The 20,825-nt window shown below is 40.1% G+C and overlaps 1 protein-coding gene across 1 annotated transcript in view; it reads left to right on the forward strand.

Annotated features, from left to right (window-relative positions):
• Positions 1-5,631: 5,631 nt before the first annotated feature.
• atp8b1 (ATPase phospholipid transporting 8B1) overlaps positions 5,632-20,825 on the forward strand; it is a 41,255-nt gene continuing 26,061 nt past the window's right edge. Inside the window, exons 1-14 of the mRNA XM_034192296.1 lie at positions 5,632-6,480; positions 6,667-6,764; positions 9,297-9,410; positions 9,701-9,799; positions 10,037-10,098; positions 10,372-10,444; positions 11,894-11,964; positions 12,469-12,551; positions 14,361-14,519; positions 14,877-14,965; positions 16,364-16,554; positions 16,935-17,019; positions 17,976-18,099; positions 20,306-20,349. Of these exons, the coding sequence (XP_034048187.1) occupies positions 6,318-6,480; positions 6,667-6,764; positions 9,297-9,410; positions 9,701-9,799; positions 10,037-10,098; positions 10,372-10,444; positions 11,894-11,964; positions 12,469-12,551; positions 14,361-14,519; positions 14,877-14,965; positions 16,364-16,554; positions 16,935-17,019; positions 17,976-18,099; positions 20,306-20,349 (1,455 nt within the window). The 5' untranslated portion in view covers positions 5,632-6,317. The remainder of the gene's footprint in view (positions 6,481-6,666; positions 6,765-9,296; positions 9,411-9,700; positions 9,800-10,036; positions 10,099-10,371; positions 10,445-11,893; positions 11,965-12,468; positions 12,552-14,360; positions 14,520-14,876; positions 14,966-16,363; positions 16,555-16,934; positions 17,020-17,975; positions 18,100-20,305; positions 20,350-20,825) is intronic.

The following is a 20,825-nucleotide window of genomic DNA, read 5'->3' on the forward strand; positions in this document are numbered from 1 at the left end:
TCAAACTGTTTATAAAATGTCAAAAAATGCCTTTTTAAAAAGTCACGGTGTTGCTTGAATCTCTAGCTTTGTTTGACTCATTTGTTTTTGAGGAAATTATTTAATTTTTTGTTGTTAACAGCCACATGGGGTGTGCAGCCAGTACATTCTGAGTGCCGGTCCCAAGCCCGGATAAATGAGGAGGGTTGCATCAGGAAGGGCATCCGGCGTAAACAAGCCAACACAACTATGCAGACTCAGAATCGAATTCCCATACCGGATCGGTCGCGGCCCGGGTTAACAACGTCCGCCACCGGTGCTATTGCCCAACAGGGTGCCGGTGGAAATTGGGCTACTGCTGGGCGAAGACGACGAAGAAGAGGAGGGAAAACGTTGCCACGACAGCGGGAGAAGAAGAAAACTAGAAGGGTGGAAATGAGAGTGGGGACTTTGAATGTTGGTAATATGACTGGTAAAGGGAGAGAGCTGGCTGATATGATGGAGAGGAGAAAGGTAGACATATTGTGTGTGCAAGAGACCAAGTGGAAGGGAAGTAAAGAGCATGAGCATCGGCGGTGGGTACAGTTGGTTGTACCATGGTGAGGACAGAAGAGTAATGGTGTTGGGGTCATTTAAAGGAAGAGTATGTTAAAAGTGTGTTGGAGGGTTAAGCGATGTCTGACAGGGTGATGAGTGTGAAGTTGGAAATTGAAGGGTGATGATGAATATCATCAGTGCATATGCCCCACAGGTAGGTTGTGAGATGAAGGGGAAAGAAGATATTTGGAGTGTGTTAGATGAGGTGGTGGAGAGTGTGCCCAAGCATGAAAGAGTGTGATAGGAGCAGACTTCAATGGGCATTTTGGTGAAGGGAACAGAGGTGATGAGGAAGTAATGGGTAGATATGGTATCAAGGATAGGAAGGGGAAGGACAGATGGTAGGTTGATTTTGCAAAAAGGATGGAAATGGCTGTGGTGAATACCTACTTTAAGAAAAGGGAGGAGCACAGGGTAACATATAAAAGTGGAGGAAGGTGCACACAGGTGGACTACATTCTTTATAGGAGATGCAAGCTAAAAGAAATCAGACTGTAAGGTGGTAGCAGGAGAGAGTGTCACTAGACAGCATAGGATGGTTGTTTGTAGGATGACTTTAGAGGTAAAGAAGAAGAAGAGAATGAGAGCTCAACAAAGGATCAGATAGTGGAAGCTGAAGGAGGAAGACTGGTGTGTGAAATTTAGCGAGCAGGTGAGAGAAGCACTAGTTGGAGGGGAAACAATTTTGGACAACTGGAAAAAGTACTGCAGATGTGGTGAGGGAGACAGCTAGGGCAGTACTGGGTAGACATCTGACAGTGGAAGGAAGACAAGGAGACTTGGTGGTGGAATGAAGAGGGCCAGGAAAGCATAAGGAGAAAGAGGTTGGTGAAAAAGGTCGGAGAGATGAAGAATTAGACAGGAGTACAAGGAGATGCGGCGTAAGGCGAGAAGAGAAGTGGCAAAAGCAAAGGAAAAGGCATATTGCGAGCTGTACAAGAAGTGAATAGTAGGAGGAGAAAAGGACTTGTACCGATTGGCCAGACAAAGGGACAGAGCTGGAAAGGGTGTGCAGCAGGGTTATGGTGGTAAAAGATGCACATGGTAATGTGCTGACAAGTGAGGAGTGTGGTGCTGAGAAGGTGGAGGGAATATTTTGAAGAGTTGATGAATAAAGAAAATGAGGTGAGAGAAAAGGCTGGATTATGTGGTGAGAGTAAATCAGGAAGTAAAAGAGATTAGCAAGGAAGAAGTGAGGGCTGCTATGAAGAGGATGAAGAGTGGAAAGGCAGTTGGTCCAGATGACATTCCAATGGAGGCATGGATGCCTGAGGAGTGGAGACGAAGTGTGCTGGTTCTATTTTCAAGAACAAGGGTGATGTGCAGAGCTGCAGTAACTACAGAGGCATAAAAGCTGATCAGCCACAGCATGAAGTTATGGGAAAGAGTAGTAGAAGCTAGGCTTAGAAAACAGGTGAAGATCTGTGAGCAGCAATATGGTTTCATGCCGAGAAAGAGCACTACAGATGCAATGTTTGCTCTGAGAATACTGTTGGAAAAGTACAGAGAAGGACAGAAAGAGTTACATTGTGTGTTTGTGGACTTAGAAAAAGCTTATGATAGGGTGCCAAGAGAAGAGTTGTGGCATTGTATGAGGAAGTCTGGAGTGGCAGAGAAGTACGTTAGGGTAGTGCAGGACATGTACAAGAATAGTGTGACAGCGGTGAGATGCGCAGTCGGAATGACAGACTTCAATAGTGCAGTTACAAGGAGTAGAAGTGGTGAAAGTAGATGAGTTTAAATATTGGGGTCAACTGTTCAAAGTAATGGAGAGTGTGGTAAAGAGGTGAAGAAGAGAGTGCAGGCAGGGTGAGTGGGTGGAGAAAGGTGGCAGGAGTGATTTGTGACCGAAGAATATCAGCAAGAGTGAAGGGGAAAGTTACAAAACAGTAGTGAGACCAGCTATGTTGTATGGTTAGAGACAGTGGCACTAACAAAAAGACAGGAGGCAGAGCTGGAGGTGGCAGAGCTGAAGATGTTGAGATTCTCTTGGGAGTGACAAGAATGGACAAGATTAGGAATGAACATATCAGAGGGGACAGCTCAGGTGGGACGGTTTGGAGACAAAGTCAGAGAGGCGAGATTGAGATGGTTTGGACATGTGCAGAGGAGGGACCCAGGGTATATAGGGAGAAGGATGCTGAGGATGGAGCCACAGGCAGGAGGAGAAGAGGGAGACCAAAGAGGAGGTTCATGGATGTGCTGAGGAGGACATGCAGGTGGTTGGTGTGACAGAGGAAGATACAGAGGACAGGGTGAGATGGAAACGTTTGATCTGCTGTGGCGACCCCTAACGGGAACAGCCGAAAGACAAAGAAGAAGAAGGATTTAATTTTTTTTTGTTGTTTATTTTTTTGGTCAGTGATGTGTTTGTGGGATGCATTCAGGTTTGACGTTTGTTCTCCAGCATTTCAATGTTTGTGTCTGGAGGAAATTTAAAATCGCCAAAAAAAACAAACAAACAAAAAAAACAAATGTCTGCTGTATGTGAGTGTAAATTCATTCAACTTGCATCGATGATTGGTGCTGAAAAATTGAAGTGGATTTCCTTTTGGCACCAAGATTTCAGACAGTATCTGCTCATTTAAAGCCGTTTGAATGCACTGGTCTTTAACAAGTTAAGAGGGTGTGGCCACATTCCTGTCACCTACATGACAATTACAAACACGAGCACAACACACGTCATCACATACACACACACACACAATAGGTTGGATGCGAGAATAAAATTAAACTGCAGCTCTGAACGCCAGGAGAAACTGAACATTAAATAGTTTAAATCCATAGTTCTCAGACTGTGGTACACGACTCTGGTGGTACGGCCAAGTCAAGCAAACAAACTCATTTTTGTAATTAAGTCAGCCGCTGGCTAACTCAACAACTTTTCATTGAATCAATACAAACAAACGGAGCAGACTTCATAATGAAGGATTTTACGGCTTCAACACTTAACTCACAGGATCCTCTGGCCTCAGGTGTCTGCCGCCTCTATGGCCAGCTCTTCTTTTCGGAGTCTTGTATGTGGCTCAGAGATTGTTGTACAATTGGGTTTCTTGGGTGGTTTCTCCAAAATTTGTCTGTTCTTCAAATGCTTTTGTTGTCTCTGCATTAATAACTTCCTCAGGCAGGCTGTTCCATGCATCTGTGGTTTGTAAAAAGGAGTTTTTTTTCTCAAATTGATTCTCAGTCTCTCCTTAAAGATTTTCATGTAGTGTCCTCTGGTATGGGAATTGCTCCTGAAGTTAAGTACTCCCTCTGTGACTTTAGGGTTATATTTATTTGTGGCTATTTTGTATAATTCAATCATGTCACCCCTCAATCTTCTGTATGTGAGAGATGACAGTCCCAAATTCTTTAATCGCTCTTCGTAACTTAATTCATGGAGATGTGGAATTATCCTGCTAAAATGACACTGTACATTTTCAATGGACGTTATGTGTTTGACAAGATAGGGGGTCCATACTTGGCTTGCATATTCTAGGTGCCGTCTTATTATTGATTTATATAATGTTATCAATGTATTATCTTTATATGTAAAAGATCTATGCACAAGTCCAAGTAGCATGTTTACTTTATTGATTTTCTGTGCTATATGTTTTTCAAAGTTAAGCTTCAAATCGATTATCACTCCTGTATCTTTCTCATCCTGGGACTTAACTAGTGGGATTCTGGTTTCTCCCAAAGTATATGTCCACTCTAGTGCTTCACTTATACTGATGTGCATGGACTTACACTTGTCTGGATGGAAGTAGAGTAAGTTTTCTTGAGACCACTTGTATACCTCATTCAGATCTTTCTGTAGATTTTGTAGTCTTTCCTCCTGAATATTTCATGAAAAAGCTTTAGGTCATCAGCAAACGGATATACAAGTCCTGATTTTACTCATTCGGATAAGTCATTAATGTACAGAACAAATAAAACTGCGCCGAATACAGATCTTTTGTGGAATACCACTTATCTTACACTTAAATGTAACCTATCTGACACTGCTCTCTGCTGAAGGTGAAGAGTCGGAATCTGCTCGGCAAATGAAGCTAAATGAATCAATGCTTCATGAGAGCCAGGCTCGGCCCATTGCGATATATTATAGAAATATAATACAAAAAAAGTTATAGCTATAATATAACTCTATGCCTGAGCCATATAGAATTATGGGCTCGGCTCTGTAAGCAAAGCGAAATGAAGCAATGCTTTATAAGTGAGTGATGGACTCTCCTAATACACGCTTCGGATACCGAGCTGCAAATCAGTTTCCTCTGTAACAGACAAATGTGAGGAGAGTTATTATAAATTGACAAAAATCTCCCACATGCATGTAAACTAGAATATCTTTTAATTGTCATTGCACAAAAGTGCAATGAAACTGAGGTAGAGCCTCTCATTTCAGTGCTGTTTAAGAGACACTAGAGATGAAAAAACAAATAGATAACAGACAAAAACTACATAATAACCACTAAAAAGTATTGCACATCTGTATTGAGTGTTCAAGTATTACCACTGTTCAGTGCAGTGGCAGCTCTGGGGTAAAAACTGTTCTTCAGTCTGTTGGATTTGGACATGATGGTTCTGAAGTGTCTCCCTGGGGGTAACAGTTCAAACATGTGATGACCAGGGTGGGTTGAGTCTCTGTGGGTTCTGCAGATGGTCATAAGAGAGGGGAGATACAACTAGTAAGCTTTTGGAAGATGTTGTTGCTGACACTCTGGAGTCAGCTGGCAAACCTGAGCATAATTCCATAGCACAGGGATGGACTCGATGGAGCATTTATAGAAGGACACCATCTGTCACTCTGACAGTTTGTACTTTCTGTGAAGTGTCAGGAAGTACTCTCCCCCTGCGTCACCCCCGCATTTCGTGATATCGTCACGAAATGAATTCGTGCCCCCATCATGAAAAGTGCCACATTTTCATGACGGCATCAAGAACTAATACAGTAGAATAATTTAGTTTCTTGATGCCATCATCAAATGGAGTGAGATTGGTTTTGCCAGACACAGTCCTGGATGTCACAGACGGCCCACGACGAATTTAAAAATGCTTTAAGCTGTCAACTTCAGTTTAAACTGATAATCATCATAATATTTTCTGCTATTTTGAGCTGTTGTGTTGTAACCAAGATCCCACAATGGATCGGGCGAGTCAAGATATGCAAATCACTCTGTGGTAGCCTGGTTTCTTCATACATTTCAATTCTTCCAGAGAGTTTTTCCTCAATGTGCACGCTCAGTGGGTGGGTGAGGATAGACCTTAGCCTTTTGAAGTGCCTTGGGGCAACTATCTTGTGATTTGGCACAATATAAATAAATTGAGTTGAATTGTTTTAATTCCAGTTGTAATGGTGGTCCTTGGAAAGCCAAATATTTTTTTTAACATAGTACTTATTGTAAGAAGATTGAGAACCACTTGTTTAAATAAATCACTTCTCATTTTTCTGGTCAAACACATTTTGGCTTATTGTTAAAGAAATTCATGGAGTTCATTTCAAGCTTCATGTGTTTTCAACCACACGTGGTCAGTACATCCATCAGTCATCCAGTAGGTGGCAGGCGGGTCTGTAGGTTGGTGGACGCGCAAAACAAAGTTGGTTTTTCCGTTGACGTGGTGCATCAAATGTCACCAAACATTAATCAGTTCATCCTCATTATGTACCGTTTTTAATTTGGCAAGTTTTAAAACGATGACATCTTTTGTTTTTGTGTTTTTGTTTTGTTTTTTTGGACTGAGATACCTGAGCAGTTACAATGAGTCGGCACCGTGCAGATTCTCAGGATTCCCTGGAGCCTGATGATGAGGTCGTGCCATACAGTGATGATGAGACTGATGACGACTTGGACGAGAGTTCCGAACCGGAAGCAGAAGCACCAACAAGTGTGCCACAGCAGCCGGTGGAGGCTAGACCCAGTGGTGAGTTTTCAGTCTTTATGTATTCCAGCATAAATATATCAATGAGGATGAGGTCATTCAAATTTTATTTATTTACTTTTAATGGATGCCTAAATGTTTTGCACAATACAGACACAAGATTAATTGAGCCTGGAGTGTTGTGCACTTCAGGGCCTCCTGTTGACTGTCTTTTTGTTGTTTTTGCAGAGATGAACTGGAAGGTGAAGGCCAACGACAGAGCGTATCATCAGCTGCCAGAGTTTGAGAAAAAAGTTTTTCTGTGCATCAAGAAGAATCGATATTCTGTAAGTTCACATTGTAACTCAGCCACTTTATTCCCAATGCAAATAAATCCTGAGTGAAATATCAGTAAATTAATTTTAATGTTGTCCTAGAATGAACTGGAGCCAATAAAAAGGCAGCAGACATGTTTTTTGATGTGTATTTCTCACTTTGATGCCTATCAGCAATGTGTGTGATATTTCTCTATTTTGGCTTCAAACATTAATTATTAATTCCAAAATGAGGTTGGATAAATAAAATGTTTTTAACTTAGTCCTTTAAAAAAAATAATGCAACCACATAACAGACATGGCAGGAATCCTTCTTTGAATGCTTCTTGTATGAACTAAAAACAGTGTGTGTGGGGATATTCAGGAGATTACGGTAAAACATTGTTCATCATCATGATGAAGCAATAATTTAGAAATAAAGCAACAGGCCGCTATCTGAGTCTCACATCACGCGTCATTTGATTACATCCTTGACGTGTGACATAACAGAAATGGTGTGAGAAGATGTATGAATGCAAATGTGGGGAAACTTACTTATTTAGTCTGACTGATATCAGAACACTGTTGGTTTATTTAAAATAGGATATTAAAATGAATTAGTGCACTGTTCCTGTTCTTGCTTTATAAACAGAAAGTCACTGGTTCATGGCCACCTAGGTAGTGTTCTCTGGGTACATCTGGAATTGCATGTGGCATAAAACATGTGCCAAACTAGCATGCCATATGTGTATCTGGAAAGTATTCACAGCATTTCACTTTTTCTACACTTATGTTACGTCTTTATTCCAAAATGGAGTAAACTCATTTTTCCCTTCAAAATTCTACTCACAACACCCCATAATGATACCATGAATTTTTTTTTTTTTTTTTTTTTTTTATGTTTGCAAATTTTTATATATATAAACAAAAACTAAGAAATCACATGTACATAAGTATTCACAACCTTTGTTCAATACTTTGTTGATGCACCTTTGGCAGCAATTACAGTCTCAAGTCTTCCTGAATATGATGCCACAAGCTTGGTGCACCTATCCTTGGGTAGTTTTGCCCATTCCTCTTTGTAGCACTTCTCAAGCTTGATCAGGTTGGATGGCGAATGTCGGTGCACAGCCATTTGCAGATCTCTCCAGAGATGTTCAATCGGATTCAGGTCTGGGCTCTGGCAGGGCCACTCAAGGACATTCACAGAGTTGTCCTGAAGTCACTCCTTTGATATGTTGGCTGTGTGTTTAGGGTCATGGTCCTGCTGAAAGATGAACTGTCGCCCCAGTCTGGAGTCAAGAGCGCTCTGGAGCAGGTTTTCATCCAGGATGTCTCTGTACATTGCTGCATTTATCTTTCCCTCAACCCTGATTAGTCTCACAGTTCCTGCCACTGAAAAACATCCCACAGCATGATGCTGCCACAACCATGCTTCACAGTAGGGATGGTGCCTGGCTTCCTCCAAACATGATGCCATAGAGTTCAAACTTTGTCTCATCAGACCAGAGAATTTTGTTTCTCATGATCTGAGAGTCCTTCATGCGCCTTTTGTCAAACTTCGGGCGGGCTTCCATGTGCCTTCTGCTAAGTAGTGGCTTCCAACTGGGCACTTTACCATACAGGCCTGATTGGTGGATTGGTGCAGAGATGGTTGTCCTTTTGGAAGGTTCTCCTCTCTCCACAGAGGAATGTTGGAGCTCTGACAGAGTGACATTCAGGTTCTTGGTCACCTCCCTGACTAAGGCCCTTCTCCCTGATTGCTCAGTTTAGACGGGTGGTCAACTCTAGGAAGAGTCCTGGTGGATCCGAATTTCTTCCATTTATAGATGATGGAGGCCACTGTGCTCATTGGAACCTTCAAAGCAGTAGAAATGTTTCTTTACCCCTCCCCAGATTTGTGCCAAAAGACAATCCTGTCTCAGAGGTCTACAGACAATTCCTTTGACTTCATGCTTGGTTTGTGTTCTAACATGCACTGTCAACTGTGGGACCTTATATGTAGACAGGTGTGTGCCTTTTCAAATCATGACCAATCAACTAAATTTACCCCAGGTGGACTCCAATGAATCTGTAGAAACACCTAAAGGATGATCAGTGGAAACAGAATGCACCTGAGCTGTTTTGAGCTTCATGGCAAAGGCTGTGAATACTTATGTACACGTGATTTCTTACTTTTCTTTTTTATATATAAATTTGCAAAAATCAAAAAACAAAAAAACCTTTTCACAATTGTCAGTATGGGATATTGTGAGTAGAACTTTGAGGGGCAAAAAAAAAAGGACTTTCATCCATGTTGGAATAACGCTGTAATGTAACAAAATGGGGGCGGGAAGTAAAGCCCTCTGAATCTTAACAGATGCACTGTGTGTTCTAGCTCTGCAGCAAATATAGGAGAAAACAAAAGAAAGCAGTTAATTAAGAATGATCGGTAATTATTTATATTGACTGAAATAAGACTTTATTGCTCAACCTTGACACATGGTGGTGATGTCAGACCAAAACCTTCAGGTTGGATTTTTCTGAAGAATCGTGTTGCTAATTGTTTGCTTGTTTACTCTGCAGGGAAATGCCATCAAAACATACAAGTACAACTTCTTTACCTTCCTGCCTCTGAACCTGTACGAGCAGTTCAAGAGAGCTGCCAATCTCTACTTCCTGGCCCTCCTCATTTTACAGGTGTGTCTGAGAAAATCCACACAAATAGACATTTGATGTGCAGGTCTGTGCAATAACCTGCAGGGTGCTGGAGCAGTAATGTGGTCTCTATTTGGCACTGCGACAAAATGTCTTTATGACTAATGTCAAACTTTTATGCAACAGTTGGCCCGCTCATTTATTTATTTTTTTAACCTATTAATCTAAAGTAAATATCAGGAAAAATCACTGCTAATATTTAAAGACATAATGACTTGGGAAACAGTTTTCCACTAACAGCTGTGTCATGCTGACTCCATACCTCTCTTCAGATTATTCCAGAAATTACCACGCTGCCGTGGTACACCACACTGATTCCACTGGTGGTCGTGCTGTCAATCACTGCCATCAAAGATCTGGTGGATGATCTGGTAAGAAGTTTTGTCTGTGTGCCTGTTTCTGTCAGCAACAAATTATTCACTCATTAGTTGTTTATTCCTATACTAGTTATAAGTAGAAAGGCACCCTGAGAGTGGAGACCTCTCCCGAGGCCAACACTTTCTGATAATATTTCTTACCATAACTATTTGGAGAGCTCCAAATAATCTGAGAGTTGCCTGAACAGTCTGTGTGACGTTTGTGTGTGTGTGTGTGTGTGTGTGTGTTAGGCTCGTCACCGGATGGATAAAGAGATCAACAACAGAAAGTGTGAGGTTCTGCTGGACGGCAGGTCAGTACACGCAGCTTTCAGAAAATTATGGGTGCGTTTATTAACAGGTTTACAGGAAAATGTATAAACAGAGAGAAAGTTAGATGTATGGCTTTTGCCTTACAATATAAAGCACCTTGGGGCAACTGTTTGTTGTGATTTGGTGCTATATAAATAAAATTGATTTGATTTGATGTACAGCGTAATTTAAACCAGGGCTGCATGAACAGTGTTGTTGTCGTCATTGTAAAGGTCATAATGTCATTTTCTTTCTTTGTTATATCTGTGCTTCAGGTTTCAAGAGTCCAAGTGGAGACACATCCAGGTTGGCGACGTGGTTCGTCTGAAGAAAAATGACTTTGTGCCGGTAAGATGGGCACTTCCTGTTCCCATCTACCCGAAGTGAAAAATCAAAATATCTCAGACTTGGAGGAGTGGGGGGGATTGGGGGGTGAAATTAAGTGAAACCATGAATGTGACAAGTGTCAAGGTCTGTAAATGAGTTTTAGTCAGAAGTTGAAACAATAATTATTTGGACATATTGCTGCCATATTTTTGTACCATTTGAGCAAACAATCAGTTATTGGTTTAGTTTTTTTTTTTCAGTGTAAACAGCGCGCAGCGGCGGCAGCACCACTGTGTATCATCTGCATAGAAATTTAATGATTTTACGGTCTGAGTCCAAACTTCAACTCAAAAGTTTGAGACCAAAAACTGAACCCTGAGAAACACTACTACTTCTATTAGCATATCAAAAAACAAAGGGTGCGTTTTATTACCTCCACCAAGGAGGTTATGTTGTCGGTCGTGTTTGTTTGTCTGTCTGTCTGTCAGCAGGATAACTCAAAAAGTTTTGAACGGATTTTGATGAAATTTTGTGGAGTGGTTGGAAATGATAAGAGGAACAAGTGATTAAATTTTAGTGGTGATCCGGATACCGATGCTAAAGAATTAGCATGTCTATGGCATTTTCAATGTTAAAAGTTAGCATTAAGCAGTTGCAGCTGTCATCACGTTCGGGTGCATTTGTTTTCAAATTGTAATACTTCTTAAATTTATTTTTGTTTATATATTAATAATCTAATGATTATTATATACAATTTTAGAGAAAGAGACAAAAAGAAGGGAGGGAATCTTTTTAGGGTCAGTGACCCTATGGCCTTGTTAGAGAAGTGTTTCATAAATGTTAAAAAATTCATATATTTGCAGTTTAGTTGAATAATACATTGAATTTTGTCTCTTATTTGTTTTTGTCTATAAGCACAAGCAATATCAGTATCAGTGCTCAGATGACAGTAGCTTCTGGGAAAGGTGCAAGTTGCAATAAACTGTGATGCCAAGCGCTAAGGATACATGCTATCCAGTCACAGCAGATGAAACTTTTTTTTACTACTGAGCAAACATCATTGTTAGACTTTTTTAGGTTCAATAATTCCACGGCGTGTAGATATTATGGCGTCAGTGACCCCATGGCCTTGGCGGAGGTTTGCACTCTGAGTGCTTCTAGTTATAAATATTAGGTTAGTTTAAAGAATGTGAATCCATGTTAAATGAACCTTTTATTGCTCTTAAAACCTGCACTACAGTCTCTGCAGATGAGCTTTTAATAACCGTGCTTGCTGAAACTTTGTGTCTTTGAACAATTTCTCCACTGGTACCAGTTTGTAAAATTACCCAGAAATCTTATGGCGAGATGTGAGTGCAGACCTGTGTTTTGGGTGTATGTGGAGAAATGTATGGTTAAATTTTTTTGATTATTTTTCACTCTTCCAACATGTATAATATTTTGCATCTCTTAATATTTTTGTGTCTTTAGGCTGACATCTTGCTGCTCTCCAGCACCAACCCCAACAGTCTGTCTTACGTTGAAACAGCCGAGCTTGACGGGTCAGACAGAACTTCTCATTCATCTTCTTCCTTCTCATAAATATTGTGATCTTTGAAATATTTTTATGTACTGCATTGGATTAAAAATGTGCAGAAGTGTTCTTTACTGCGATAAGTTTTTGTTTGTTCTGTGGTTTATTGAATAAATTTCTCTCTGATAAGAGGAACACTAGCATGTAAATGTGCCAAGTTCCACCATGTGTTTGGTGAAAAACGCCTCTAACACAGCCACTGATGCAAACAAATAAAACTTAACCCTAACCTTCATGCTGTTATTTAAAAAAAATCTTAGTGTAATGCAACTTTATTTAGAGTGAAGTGGTGATTAAATAAATTTTCTGTCCGGTCTCTGACCAGTTAATCCAGAATAACGTTTAAACTTTATCTCTAAACTGTTTCCTTCTTAAGCCAAAAGCGATCAATAATATTCCAACTCTGATCATCTGTAAAAGGTTTTTACTGTTTTGTAATTCATTTTTGTTTGTTGGTTGTTTGTTTTTGCAGGGAGACCAATCTGAAGTTTAAGATGGGACTTCGAGTTACTCATGAGCGATTGCAGCAGGAACAACAACTGGCCAACTTTAACGGTGAACAAAAGTTTCCATTATTATCAAAAATGCAAGTCCTGTTTGTTTGGGGGAAAATGAGCAAAGAATCATCTCAAATACAAAAAAAAAATTGTTAAAGGTTAAAAATAATAATTAGTTGATTGATGGAAATACATTTTCTAAACATATATAAGAGATTAAAAGTACTGTAACAAAATTTAATTCAGTGGAAGGCAGTTTGTGTAATTGTTGTCTAATCAGGTCAGAAGAGGAACACTCACACTCAGAAATGGGTGTGCCTTTGTGTATGTATATGTTCTCCACTCAGATTGCAATAGCTAATCAAAGATTAGCCTTTCTGTCCATCATTTACCTGTATTTTGGCATGCTTGGCGCCAGAAAGTTATGTTGGATCCAAAAGGATCCAAAAAGGCTAGGACCAAAAGTTATATTGGATCGGTTCCCACTGATCAATAGCGTTAGAGCTTACTGCCAGCAGCTAGCCAATCAGAGCGCGGCATATGTAGGTCAGGAACTAGCTGACAGATGCTGGTTGACAAAATGGCAACAAACATGTCAACAACAGCAGAAAATCGCCTGCCAGTGAGGTTTGCTGAGTTCACAGAGGAGGAACTGGTGGAAATATTGAACTCCAAGGATGCCGGAAACACAAAGAAGGTAGACAAGCACACTACTGATGTTTTAGAAGCATTTTAGAAGGAACAGTTGAAAAGTTATATTGGACTCAGCTACGCCTCGTCCAATATAACTTTTCTTCATCCAATATTTCTCTATGTTGGACTCCTATGTTGGACTGAGCACAGAGGCAGCTGTCCAGGAATGGAACAGCGACACACGCGAAAAAGAGCGATTTTGCAGAAATAAATGAAAGAACACAGTTAAACGTTATCACAGTGTAAAAATGACTGTTTAAAGTCAGGGAAAAAAATAAAGCCAGCAAGCCACGGATGGATTTTAAGCCAGTGAGACTGAGCATAGAGGCGGCTGTCCAGGAATGGGCAACAGCGGCGCGTGCGCAAAAGAGCGATTTTGCAGAAATAAACGGAAGAACACAAAGTTTATAGTGCGATTATGGTGTGTGTGTGTGTTTAAGCCGCAGAAGAAATAAAGCCAGCGAGCCGCGGAGCCAGCGAAGAGCACAGAGGTGGCTCTCCAGAAACCCGTGGTTCGGTTCTAGCTGGTCTGGTGCATTACAGGTGGACAGCAGCCTGGCGCACAACGCACAATCGCGGGACTGTACTGGAGCGTCTATTTTTGGACTGCATTTACAAAAATGTGACATCTTTAAATGCTTCTGTGAATTGAAAACCCATATTTTAAAGGGACCAGGTGTGGGAGGGCTGGAGGTTTGGACCAAACTCATGTCTAAACGTGTGCCAACATGGTGTTATCATGGTGCTATCATGGCACTACGTGGCTTAGTGTGGCTGATGCGAGCCATTCGAGGCTCTAATGACAGGTCGGTTGTGGCTCACTAGAGGCTGCTACGTGGCACATGCGGGGTACAGAGAGGCACATAGTGGCACCTTCATAGTGGATACGTGATAGATGAAAACGTGGGTCATTCTTCGAATAATCGCTGACATGCCCATGCGTGGCTCCTTCTTCATCCTTCATTATTCGATGGGACCCAGGCTTTACCATCCATTATTTGTGTGTGTGTGTGTGTGTGTGTGTGTGTAAACTAGTCTACCCAATCAGTGCGTGAGGTGAGCATGGCTGTGAGAAAGTCGGAATTTGTTGGTCTTCTTGTTGGAACGTTTCATCTGTTTTGTTTTTTTAATTATTCACTCATTAGTGAAGGCCGCCTCTTCTTTTCTTTCACAGCTCTTATCGAATGCGAGGAGCCGAACAACCGTCTGGATAAATTCACAGGGACAATGTTGTGGGACAGTGAACGCTACCCTCTGGATGTGGACAATATGCTTCTCCGAGGCTGTAAAGTCCGAAATACGGAGGAGTGCAGTGGCCTGGTCATCTTCGCAGGTTTGAGACCTCTTGTCACTTGTTCATCTTCAGGATGTTCTACCAACTGCTTTAAGAAGAACAGTCTTTATTTAGGAACAAGTAAATTGCCCATAAGGGCAAGGGACACATCTGTAAGTTGATTTAGGATGTGGAAGGTTTTGTCAGATGGAAAGACAGCTGTTTCTCTTGACAAGCATAACTTATAGTTGTGAACGATATGTTTATAAATTCATCACATAAATATTAATCTGGAAACATGATTTGCAGTTCATCACATCAGCGTGAGACTGAACTTGTTAATGTGAGGTGGCGTTGTAAAACAGAAAGCTGCTGTAGAAATGATTATTGTTTTTTTTTCCTCCCTCCTTGTCGTAGGGGCTGATACTAAAATCATGAGGAACGGTGGAAAGACTAGATTCAAAAGGACCAAAATTGATGAGCTGATGAACTACATGGTTTATACTGTAAGTCTGAGACAGATTTAACTTGAACAATTTTTAATTAACTTCTAATTTAGATTGTCTTTTAATTCATTCTGTCTGTGTCTCTTTGTTTGGAATTATTGTGTAAGGAAATTTCATACAAGAATTCAGAGGTACTGCTGCCATACTTGTATGATTCTGATCTTAATTTATCGCCACCTGCAGGTCACAAAGTTTTCACTTACCCACTAAAACATTTGTAAATATTATATGGGTTCCTCGGGTGTTTGGTGATGCATTGATTATTATTGTTTTATTTATTTTACATTAAAATGCCCACAAAATTTAAAGTTTACTAGCCTGGTTAGCCTCTGCAATGACTTAGAGGGTTAGCTTTGGTAGCTAGCCTATAGCTAGAATAAATTCTAGTAATGAACAAATGTTTTAGCTTGTGATTTGTACAAATATTTCAAATTGAGTTGGATTTTGGTGACTCATGAATTTTTGCTGATGCCTAATTAAATTGGAAGACATTTTTGTGTTGACATTTGTGAATTAAATTCTTGAGGTTTTATTCACTTCTGTTTTACCAGAATGTAAAAGTGGTCCAAAACAAATGGATATAGTTTTCAGTTCAAATATTTGTTTTTGTTGTTGTTTGTTTTGTTTTTTAACTTATATGGGTCACAGTCAGGCTAGCTAACTACCTATCTTGGTGCAGCCGTTACAGTGGCTAGCAGGCTAGTTAGCGTTGGTAGCTAGTATATGGGTTGTTCACAAGCAGATATGTTCATCTCATAATATTAGGCCAGTGGATGCTATTTGATTATCCACAGCATAATTTATTAATGACTTTGTTTTTTTGATTAAGATGGGGATAATGAATGGATTGCAAGAGTTAGCTAAAATGCATCTGCAGTCCACATCAAGAAGGGTCAAAGGTTCAAAACGGCTTTTTTTTTTTTTTTTTTTTTTTTTTTTTTTTTTTTTTTTTTTTGGATTGGTGGTACCATGGTACACAAAACATACTCCAGAAATGGCCAAACAAGACATTAAAACATTGTGCTAAAGCTATCACCCTTTCTGTCGTGAATTTTGACTTGAGGATGAGTGTTAAAATTGGTTAACAGTGGTTAATGGCCATCTCGTGTGACACATCTACTGTGGCTGTCACAATAAAAATTCACTCCAGTTTAAGAGTTAGGGGTCCGACATTTCTGCTTTTATTGCTGTAATAGTCCAGGAAGCTGGCGTGACTACAGTTTGAGCCTAGTCATGAGGTCCACCGTTGTCTTAATTGTCAGAGTTTAGTGTTCTCCTGGAGTCACCATCAGTCAGCCAAAGTCTGTCTTGAAGGAGGCGACGGCTTCAGATGTGACCAATGAAGATCAGAGGCCATATACTACAACAATTGCTTCCCTCATCAATGTCTCCCTGTAGATCTTTGCGCTACTGATCCTGATTGCAGCTGGTCTGGCCATCGGTCACAGCTTCTGGTACAAGGAAATCGGTTCCAAGGCCTGGTACCTGTATGACGGTAAAAACCAGACAGCGGCATACAGGGGGTTCCTCGGCTTCTGGGGCTACATCATCGTCCTCAATACCATGGTTCCCATTTCTCTATACGTCAGGTGGGTTTGTCATTGAATTTCTAATGGTGCTAGCATCCAGTTCCAGCCTGAGATGTCGTTTCCTGTTGGTTGGGGGGTGGTTGTTAAACTACCACAGAAACCAGTTTATCCTGTAAAGTATGTTAGTGGTTAAAGTTGTGCTGTTCTTCTAACTTTGTAATTGAGAGCACATTTGTGTTATGGTGTCTGTAGAAGGCCAAACTGTGATTTTATGCTAATATTAAAACACCACACATGCAGTATCTGCTGATGTGTCATTGTGGAGCTGTGGTTTGTATGTCAGTGATTAATTCAGTAATAACTGTATGATTCCCAGTCCATTTGGTTCAGCCTTCATGGTCTTGTAGAAGTAGTCTGATGGTTTTCTGCCTGTTGTTCAGTGTGGAGGTGATCCGCCTGGGTCAGAGTAAGTTCATCAACTGGGATCTGCAGATGTACTTTCCAGAGAAAGACACTCCAGCCAAGGTTGGTTCCAACTGCTCATTAAGTTATTATTACATTAGCCAAGGATGTAATAAAATCATCTGTTTATTTATTTGTCTGTGTCTTTTAACAATATTACGTCAAAACTACTGCCCGGATTTTGACAAAATTTTCACCACAGGTGGATATTAGACTAAGTAAGACTCTGTTAAATTTTGGAGGTGATCCAGATCCGGATTCTGGATCACGTTTGACTTTATATAGGCTTTGAAGGATTGCATCAAAACTACTTCACAGATTCTCACCAAATTTTCATCATGGACATATTAGGCCATGGAAGACTCCAGTAAATTTTAGAGGTGATCCGGATCCTGGATCATGATTTCACTTTATATAGGCTTTGAAGGATTACATCTAAACTACTTAATAGATTCTCACAATTTTACACCATGGATAGATATTAGGCCATGGAAGACTCCACTGAATTTTGGAGGTGATCTGGATTCGGATCCGGATTCTGGATCAAGATTACACTTTATATAGGCTTTGAAGGAATACATCAAAACTACTTCACGGATTCTCACCACATTTGCACCACAGATAGATATTAGGGCATTGAAGATTCCACTGCATTTTTGAGGTGATCCGGATTGGTGGACATCAGAAATTTCATTCATCATTTTCATCTGTACAAAGAAGACATATGACTGTGTCACAGCAGTCAGATGTAAAGTGTTGTAAAATCTTAAATTCAGATTTGTATTTCCTGTTTACATGCAGCATTACATACTCACTAATAGTAGATGTATGGTGGACCTAAAGTGCAGAACAACATTGGATGAAACATGAATAAGTGGAAAACCAAACAGTTAAAAAAAACAAAACAAACAAAAAACGTACTATAGAGCAAAGCCCAACATCCCTGATACATTATGTGGATCTATAAAATTTTGTTGCACTTATCCAATGAAACCTTAAAAGTCATTTATGTTCTGCAGGCTCGGACCACAACCCTGAATGAGCAGCTTGGTCAAATTGAGTACATTTTCTCAGACAAGACGGGAACTCTGACGCAGAACATCATGCAGTTCAAGAAGTGTAACATCGCTGGACGCAACTATGGTACAACCAGATCCAGACCTCACTGTGCTAATGTTTGAGATGTTTCTGGGTTTCTTACTTGAAAGCATTTGAAAAGGAAAAAGGTTTATTTACACTATTATTTTTTGTTTTAGTTTTGCTTTGGAACTTTTCAATATGGATGGTGTCATTTTTCATTTGTTTAATTATTTATCAAAAATTGCATCTTAAAAAAATCATTTCAGTCTTTGTGACATTTTTTGCCCATTATCTCTAGAGGATTCACTTAGTCTGGGTTATTTCATACAGAGTTGGACATCTTATACCCAAGATCTGGCTAATCTTTGAGGACCACAGTTACCTTATATCAAAATCTTCACATTTGACTGAGGTGTTTCAAAAGCAATAGATCCTGGTTTAGTTAAAAAAAAAAAAAATTCTACAATCCTGGTCTGAACCTGGGTGGTCTTACACAGGAACCAACCCATTATCCCATCCTGGTTGGTCTACAGACCAGACTATTCTCACAAACCTGTTCTCACCCTCACCTTCAAAAAAAATCCAGACCAGCTCACGTGTTTAAAAGTACCAAAATCAAACTCTGATTGTATCACAGTGAAGATACTTGGTATAAAGTAGTTGAACACTTGCGTGTGCCTTGCTCAGAGGAACTGGAGCTGTTAAAATGTTATAAATCAGTCAGCAACAACCCAGCTTTTGAGAGAGATGGAAGGAAAGAATCTAATGATGGATACAGGGACCCCTGCTGTCCATGGGTTGTAAAGACAGCTTATAATGAAACAAGTTTCATGGTTTCAGAAAAGACTTTAATCCAGATTAAATAAAACTTATTTATTTATTTGTTTTTGCATTATGTGGGCTGCACACCACATTACATAGATTTCACACTCTAATACAAGCAGACTACTATTTTCTAAACCAAGATTTAGTGTGTTCATGTTGTCCTGTGCAGAGAACAAATAAACACCCTCTGAGCCCTGAGCTTTTCTGTCTTATTTACATTGCCGGTGTCACCAACCAAACAGTCCCCCAAAAAATCGGTCCCCCTGATGACGCGGTTCATGGATTAACACCTCATTTCTGCTTCAAACTGCACACCAGTCATCTATCTCAGCAACAGATATTTGAAGATTTTGTACAACAATAATTTCCACATAAATTCATCATAAAAGGCGACACAAGCGATCAGAGCGCAGCAGCTCAATGAGCTGCTAGCTGATGTGTTCACTATGCGTCGGACATTTCAAAGCATCACGGAATTTCGCCTCGTTTCTGTTTAAAACTGACTTTAGAATGATTTTAGAGGTTTTACCTTTATCATCTGATGGTTAATAATCCCATTAATCCATTTGATTGCTTTGGGTGAAGAGACTCCATCTCAGACGTGCTGCATGAAATGACGCATGCGCAAATGCAAATGGCAGACCAATTTTTAGGGGCGGACCGTTCAGTGTGCGACATCGGTCTGGGCAAGTGTGCACGTGTGTACCGCCCTGTGTAACAGTTTCCAGTCCCTATGTTTCTAAAGAGACAGCAGTACTCACGACTAACCCATTTTTGTCAAAATGGTGTGGGTGGACAATGATGACTTTGCAAAAAAAAAAAAAAAACAATTTGTCCAAAAGCACATTTAGAGGATAAAAATACCTCTGACCAAAAATGTGGTCAGACTCCACACACAGTATGTCTGGCTTTTCCCACATAAAGAGCTGTTATACCCGGGTGACCATATCTTGATTACCGAAAGCCAGGACACTCGGTCCGGCAATGAGATACTCAAATGATACTTGAAGTTTATGCAAAGATGCTCAAAGATGAGAAACAATGAAAACCAGGACATTTTCATCACTTTCTAAAAACAACCCAGGACAGCCAGGACAGGATGTGAAAACAGGACATGTTCTGGGAAAACAGAACGTTTGGTCACTCTATGTTATACCTGTTAAAAAGGGCTGCAACTGCCAATTTGTTCACCTCAACAGCAAGGAGGTAGGTTTGGTTTGAGGAGTGACCAAGGAGAGAAGCTTTGTTTTGGTCCTAACATGTGGTGTTGGTGCAACATTTAGTGGCAGGAAAATGAAAATCATTCATAGTGTCTTTAAAACTCAACACAGAATTATTACCAAATGTGCTTTTCCTTTATTTTCCCCAAACTTTGTGTGTATCTCTTCTTTTAGACTATTTCTGAGCTCAGCTTTGTCTCTGTATTTTCTCCTATTCTCCACAGGTGATGCAACCACTGCTGAGGGAGTGTCCCTGGACAGAGGACGGGTAAAAAAAAAAAAAAAAAGATTAAAAAACAAACACAACTGAATAAATAAAGCTGTAGAGCCATTTTGTTCCTGTAGGGTGGGGTGCATAGCCCAATTAGAGGCTGGGTAATGTATAAGAAATGGAGATTTAGTACTTAAAGGTCAATTGCTATTTTCATATTTGAGGCAGATTATAAGCTTCCAAAGATGGAAAACTGTGCATTTTAGTTGAAGAGTTGAAAACAAAGGGTGAGGAAACTAGCTATGGTTCACGGGTAACATTTTTAGAGGTCATAGATCACAACTAGGCGTTGTTTTCTGAAGAGGAAAGCAGTTTTCAGAATATTTTCTTCAAGCTTCACCTTGATGATGATCTCAAAGTTGATAACTTTTACACAGTTTTGGCACCAAAGACTCAGTTTTGGCTGTTCAATCTATAATGATGGGTTAAAAAATACAACTTTAATTTTGCAGAATTTAAAGCACAAATACTGT

Source organism: Thalassophryne amazonica, chromosome 17 (genome assembly GCF_902500255.1).
Source record: "Thalassophryne amazonica chromosome 17, fThaAma1.1, whole genome shotgun sequence".
NCBI classification, from domain to species: Eukaryota; Metazoa; Chordata; class Actinopteri; order Batrachoidiformes; family Batrachoididae; genus Thalassophryne; species Thalassophryne amazonica.